This window comes from Meleagris gallopavo, chromosome 3 (assembly GCF_000146605.3).
Source record: "Meleagris gallopavo isolate NT-WF06-2002-E0010 breed Aviagen turkey brand Nicholas breeding stock chromosome 3, Turkey_5.1, whole genome shotgun sequence".
Lineage (NCBI taxonomy): Eukaryota > Metazoa > Chordata > Aves > Galliformes > Phasianidae > Meleagris > Meleagris gallopavo.
The window spans coordinates 48,380,672-48,387,378 of NC_015013.2; the positions used below are offsets into that span (position 1 = coordinate 48,380,672).

Below are 6,707 nucleotides of genomic sequence, written 5' to 3' on the forward strand. Positions count from 1 at the left end.
AGGCTATCTGAACAGGAAAAAACTTTGTTCAGCACAGGGTATTGATTCTTGCCTGGTAAGATAAAATAGCTGTGTAGAGTTGTTTTATTTTTCAACATCATTATTAAGGTTTACTTTAGGCATTTCTTTGGGTAGTGAGCTATAATACCCAGCCCAGAGGGCCAGAAAATCATTGTTTTTTGGTCCAGGCATAGAATTTCAAGGAAACATAGGAAAGAATTCAAAGAAATAGTCAAATCAATTTATTTGGAGAAATGTCTTCAAACCTGAAGCAGAGACATTTAGACTGGATATGAGGAAAAAAAAAATTAATGTAAAAAACTAGGAAAGTACTGGTTGCCCTGTGACTTGGTGGGTGCCCCATTCCTGAAGACATTAAAGGTCAAGCTGGATGGGGCTCCATTCCCCGTTCATTGCAGGGGAGTTGGACTGGATGACCATTAAGTCCTTTCCAGCACAAGTGATTCTATGATTCTGTGATGTATTGATGATTAAATTAGCTGATGGAATGAAAAGCATTTAATTACAAAGTCATTTATTTTTAGCCTCTAGACTGTGAAATCTGTTTGTTTTCACAAAAATATTTTGGTTTCTTCTCACAGGTTTGCAACTGGCTGTGTGGCAAATGGTGAAGAAATTCAGTGTCTCTGCAAAGAAGGCTATACTGGAGTTCGTTGTGAACGGTAAGTGAGTTGATTCTCAAGACCAAGGTCTTTGAGAAGCACCATAAAAGGAGGTCTGTATTATATATTGTTGTATGAATGTACGTAACGTGCAAACACTTAAGGAATATATATTTATATAAACAGCTGCTATAGTGTGATCCTGCTGTGTAATTGTAGGTATAAGCCCAACACTCCCTTAAGAAAATCATTCTCCAAGACTGGTAAATACACAGTTTTTACCAAAAAGGGAAGTGTCAGCCTCTTGCTGAAGTGCCCTGAATGTTACTTTGTCCTTCAGACTGACTGGTTATAACAGCTCCCACTTAATTTGTCCTTGTTACAATTGAAAACAATTTCCCATTTCTTCCAGCATACTTTATTGTGCTTCAGTGTTCTTAATTAGTTGCCAGTAGTAACTGTGTATCATTTAACACCATATCCTTCACCCCAACTCAGTCTGGTGCGCTTCCCAGCTGGAGTGCACGAACACAATACTGAAGCCATCTCTTTTTGCTGGAATGGTACAACAGTTTGACAAAGCAAAAGAGGTACAGCATAGTAGTTTATAGCAGGAAGAGGAAACAATTCTAGTGAGTTTCAAATCTAAGAGGATTTTCAGCGGAGTTGTCTGATTTGGAAACTTGAGGCCAGTGAGACCTGATGTCTCTCCTGAAGACAATACCACCAGTAGCACATTATCTTGTACTTTAAGTCTCTTACATTTGACATCTAAGCTGTAGGCTATAAATTTTCTCTTCCAGATCTAGTCATACTTCAGCTCCTTATCATGGTCTCTTGATTTACATTTACTACTCCTATAGATCTTAGAGCAGAGTTACTTTGAGGAATACTAGCTAGCAAGACCAGAGGGAGCACTCACACAGACTGCTTTGCTGACAGATGGCAAAAGGAGGTATCACTCAAGAGATGGGTGATAATGTTCAGTGCCACTCCTGTTTGAAAACTCATCGTTTTGCAATACGATCCTAGTTAATATTTGATTTCTGGTGGGATCACAGATCAAAATGATGTTGTTGTCCCAGTTAGGTGTTGTAAAATTCTCTCATTATGTATGTATCTGTGTGCATTGTATTTTTACACCTGAGATGAATTCTTAAATGAGTACTGTGGGAGTTTTTATTTTTAGAAAAACTTCTGCAGTACTAGAAAAGAGATTTTTAACATATGGCAGTGGATACTGCAAAGCAAAAATACCTTCATTTTGTGTAAGTCAAGGTGTGAAATCAAAGTTCCTGACAGTTTCTTCAAGGGAAAGGCTTGTTTATTTTTGTGAAGTGAAAGTATATTTGACAAAAACGGGTTCAAATATTTAATGGGAAAAAAAAATGTCCCTCTTTATCTAGCTGTGCTCCAGGATATTTTGGAAATCCTCAAAAATATGGAGGCTACTGTCAGAAATGTAATTGTAACAATAATGGACAGCTGGCTAGCTGCGACTACCTGACTGGAGGTATGTAAGGGTCTATGGATGTGAAAGGTAATGTTGTTTTCTCTCAGAGAAGCAAAAAGGGAAGGTACTTAAGTTGAATGGAAAAAGAGATCTCAACGTAGAATAAATGTAAATCGTTTTTAACAAAATGGAAGGTTTACTAAAACATAAGAGCAGAGCAACATGTTCTGAGTCATTGAGTTCATCCTTGTAAACCATTTCATCATATATTTCCCTTCATAAGTAATATTGATTGTATTTTGCTTCACAGTCAAGTATTTGGATTCATTAGGATTCCTTTTTTGACATGCTCAAGTCATATCTTGCCACTCTGTGTTATGAGCTTATGAAATGAATCTTACAAACACTCACTATGTCTTTTTTAAATGTATCTGGGACAGATTAGTGATATCTTCAGAGTGTGCATCAGACTCTGCCATCTTAGGTATCCAAGCTAACTGTGTTAACAATGAGAGTCAAACATCTTACAAGAGCTGTTTTATAAATCCTGCTATACACCTATATGCAATCTGAGACATCCTTGGTATTTCCATTATCAGTCATGTGAACACTCCACTACTACTAAACTCTTAAAAGAATATAATGCCAGAATTATAATATTATACCTGCTTTATAGATTACAGTTCTGAAGTAAAGGGCTCTATCCTGCATTCCTCAGACTGACTTTACCTCAATTCACCTCAATCTCCTCAGATAAGATACTGGTTTATATTTAGAAACACACAAGCCACTACACTTGAAAAGAGCCTTGATTCTCCCAAGTTTTTTTTTCTCTGATAAAGTTACGCTTTTCTTTCCACAGATGCATCTTTTCTTTCTGATGTCTTTAGTGACATGCCAAACTAATAACTCCTCATATTTGCATATTATTCATTTCTCTGCACTACTGTTCATATTGCATTACAATGACTGCAAGGATCACCTTCATTTTCTCTGGTCACAGAAGTTAGGAAAACAGTGATGTGAACTGCTGTTGGCACCTGGTGCAATTTTTTCAATAGGTAGTTCTCATTTTGTACTTCATTGGAGTAATAAATCTTCATTATTTTTATACTTCATGTGGAAGAGATCCAAGCAGCGTTTGATGTTTTATCATTCCATTCTTCTCGAAGTAAGAGTTTGCAAGGACAAACTAATCCGTAGGGCAAAATTCAACAAGCAAGTTTCTTTTCAGTTTGATCAAATGGAGACAGCCATCTCTTTCTCCACATTAGCAATAAAACCCTCTGATCATCAGCACAGCAAGTTCTAGCAGGCTTCTATGTGCGTGATGTTCAGCACTTGGCCAGATCTATTTTATCATTTCTTGGCTGATGTTGTTTGTTCACGAGCTGTAATAATAGTTTTATTTAATTGGTACTTCATGGTGACAGCTGAAATATATCTGGTGTAAGCCTGAATTATACAGCAGCAGAACCGCATGTGTATTTGCATTTAGAATAATCTCCTTCCTTCTCTTAAAAATACATTCTTTGTGACTTGTCTTCTTCTGGCAGCAGCACTCACTACTGATACTGTTTAACTTTCTGATGACTTAATGTGAAAGTGCCAAAGGAAATGGCACAGCGAGGCATTTTGTTCCAGGCTGTTTCATGCTGCTGTTAAATTTCACATTCCATTTTATCACTGTATCCTCTCACAGTTAAAAGCTGTTGTTGACTCTTGACAACAGCAGCCTATGCCAAGTCCATCCTTTTAATTCAGAGTAAAAGATGTGCGCAGCCCTTCTTGTTTTCAACAGGAGTTGGCAGTACAGGGAGTTTTGCAGTAGCCAGTAGAACCAGATCTGTAAAGGGAACTTGCACATCAAGACAGGGAGATTCCCATCCTATATAAAGGCATTTTTAAGAGCCCTTTCCAATCGTGCCTCCTAGAAGTTAGGATTCTGGGTTATGATTGTACATACAACTGGAAAGTATCAAGCTTCTTATAATGGGATTTGTAAAACAAGCAAACAAAATAACACACTCAACATATAATTGCTTGTGCTAGCCTGTTGGGAAGGGCAATGAGGGCAATGTCTGTTGCATACTACTTATATCTATGGCCCAAGCACCATGCCTAAGTATAATGTATAGTGCCTCCTTCCACATATACAGTCTGGATTTCATTCAAGGCTGATTAATCCCTTAAACAAGCAAGCTGGAACACATATGAAAGAAGGCTATAAATGTTTCTCAGCATTTAAAGGGTAAGACATCCTTGTGGGAATTAAAATTTGTAATTTGGATGTGGATGTTAAAGTAGATAAATGTTTTGCACCTATGTCTTGTGTAAAATGCTTTAACTAACAGGTAGTGTAGTCTTGGCTCCTGTCACGGTATTATTACTCTAGGCAAATTCTAGGAATACACTCAGTGCACATAATATGAGAGATTCTGCTTTTACAGAAGTTGCGTATATGTGGGGTTACAGTCAGTTTCCTTTGAGGGATAAAAAAGATGTTGATCTCATGAAAGCATAGGTGAGAGCTGAATTTTTCAGCATGCTCAAGCCTTACAGACATTCTAGCTGTTGCATAATGGACATGGATTTATGAAAGGATAGCACAGTGTTTTTAGTATCTGCCAGATGAGAAAAATGAGGGTTAAAAATGCAGTCAGTAGTGGAAAGCTTTGGTAACTGGTGATTGTCTTTGGATTTCAGAATGTTTCAATAATGAACCAAAAGATGTGGATCCTAATGAAGACTGTGACTGTAAGTAACAACACAGAATTGCACAAAGATGTCTACTGTTTTTGTCTGTATACCAGTGACCCTTTTAAGAGTGACAAAGTTTAAAAAAATAAATGGTGGTGTTCTGTAATGAATGTTTTAAAAGCAAAGATTCAACCAAACAATTGGCCAAAAATGATAAAAGAATTCAGCTAGCCAGATGTAGATGGTGCCTTCTTTCTCTTCATTTCTGGATTTGGTACTCTCCTTAATATACTGTGGGCTTTGTTGTTGCCTTTGTTATTTAGAGAAGGTGACAAGCATTACATTTCTATTGCATCTCAGTTGTTAATGTGTTCAGTGAAAAGTTCTCTGCACAAATAACTTTAATATGTATTGTTTTTCTCTGCTTGTGCTCCCTTTAGCTTGCGATAGCTGTGTAATTACATTGCTGAAGGATTTGAGCACAATAAGTGATGAACTTCAGCTGATTAAGTCCCAACTGCAAAATGTCCATGCTGATGCCAGCACACTAGAGCAGATGAGACAATTGGAAATACGCATCAAAGACTTAAAGGTACTGTAAAGCAAACTGAAAAGTTGATTCAGATGAAGCAGATAAGAGTTGAAAGTAGGAATTCATGCCATCTTTTTATCGGCTTGTAGGGAAACACACATTAACTTTGGATTTCAAATTCTGAACTCCAACAGCACTGGGTTTCACCTATGGGAAGAGGGTTTTTAGTTCAGCACAGAGCTCTCTAAGGGACCCAGCATCACAAGGCCTGCTGGCCTTGACAGCTGTATCTCTGAGGTCTTCCTGTAGGTCTTCTGGCACTTCATGCCTCTGTATGACCAAAAAAATAAAACAACCCCAAATTCAAATTTCCTATGCCAAAATTCATCCTTAAGGAATTTTCTTTAGTTAGAACAGCAGTTGCTGTCCTCACAGAAAGAAAAGCCCAGTTTTTGGGCAGCAGTTGATCAGGTTTGATAATCACTCATTATCTCCTCTGTCTTGGTGATTCACTGGATTTTGTTTTTTGATTTCTTTTCAGGTCTTACTGAACAATTACCGTTCTGTTTTACATAACCAGGGCTCAAAGGCAGATGAATTGGAGAAAGAATTCAGTAAGCTAAATCATGATGTAAATACTCTCCAGGAAAAGGTAGATGACTGACACATTAATTTAAACATGTGCACCTCTTGACTATATATTATTAGTTAAATATCTCCACATATTTTTGTATTTTTCTTTTCCTTTGCTAGGCTGAAATGAACTATAAAGCAGCTGAGATACTCTTAAATAATTTTGGACAAACTCATCAAAAAGGAAAGGATTTGGTTTCAAGAATACAAATAGTTGTGAATAATATACAAGGTAAAAATAGTTTATAGCTCCGTAATAGGTTTTGTTTCATTTGTTCATTAAAACAATATTCTTAATTAAGCATGGGAGTAGTTTGTTTTTTGTTGGTTTTTTTTCAGAAATAACAAGTTAGACCTGCAGAATTCACTCTTATTAGGAATCTAATACATTATGCTAGCTTAGGAGCCTGCCTTCCTTTTTGAGTGAATAGGTACAGAGAAACTTTACCAGTGGGAAATCTAAGGCACTTAATTGACTATCCTAACTTCAGCTTTATTTCCATCTCTGTTGCTATTATAGGCTTTCTTAAATTAGAAGCTTAACATAATTGCTGAATTTGGTCATTCAGGAAAAACTTCATGGCTGATGTTGTCTTGGTAACACGGATACTTTTTAGTCTTAGTGCAGTTAGTGCAAAATCCTGCCTGATCTACTTCATTAAAGGATTCAGGAATAGGCATGTCTTTTTGGAAAAGAGACCAGCCCGTCATTTGAATCTTCTGCATGGTGCATTCTCTGTTTGAATTTGACATTGCTTTTTTTTTT

At 36.9% G+C, this 6,707-nt stretch overlaps 1 protein-coding gene across 1 annotated transcript in view; it reads left to right on the plus strand.

The window, feature by feature from the left end:
• Positions 1–6,707, plus strand: part of LOC100540219 (laminin subunit alpha-3) — a 66,304-nt gene that overhangs the window by 34,654 nt on the left and 24,943 nt on the right. The window contains exons 24-29 of the mRNA XM_031552836.1: positions 603–683; positions 2,030–2,136; positions 4,783–4,833; positions 5,217–5,368; positions 5,850–5,960; positions 6,062–6,173. Coding sequence (XP_031408696.1) covers positions 603–683; positions 2,030–2,136; positions 4,783–4,833; positions 5,217–5,368; positions 5,850–5,960; positions 6,062–6,173 — 614 coding nt within the window. The remainder of the gene's footprint in view (positions 1–602; positions 684–2,029; positions 2,137–4,782; positions 4,834–5,216; positions 5,369–5,849; positions 5,961–6,061; positions 6,174–6,707) is intronic.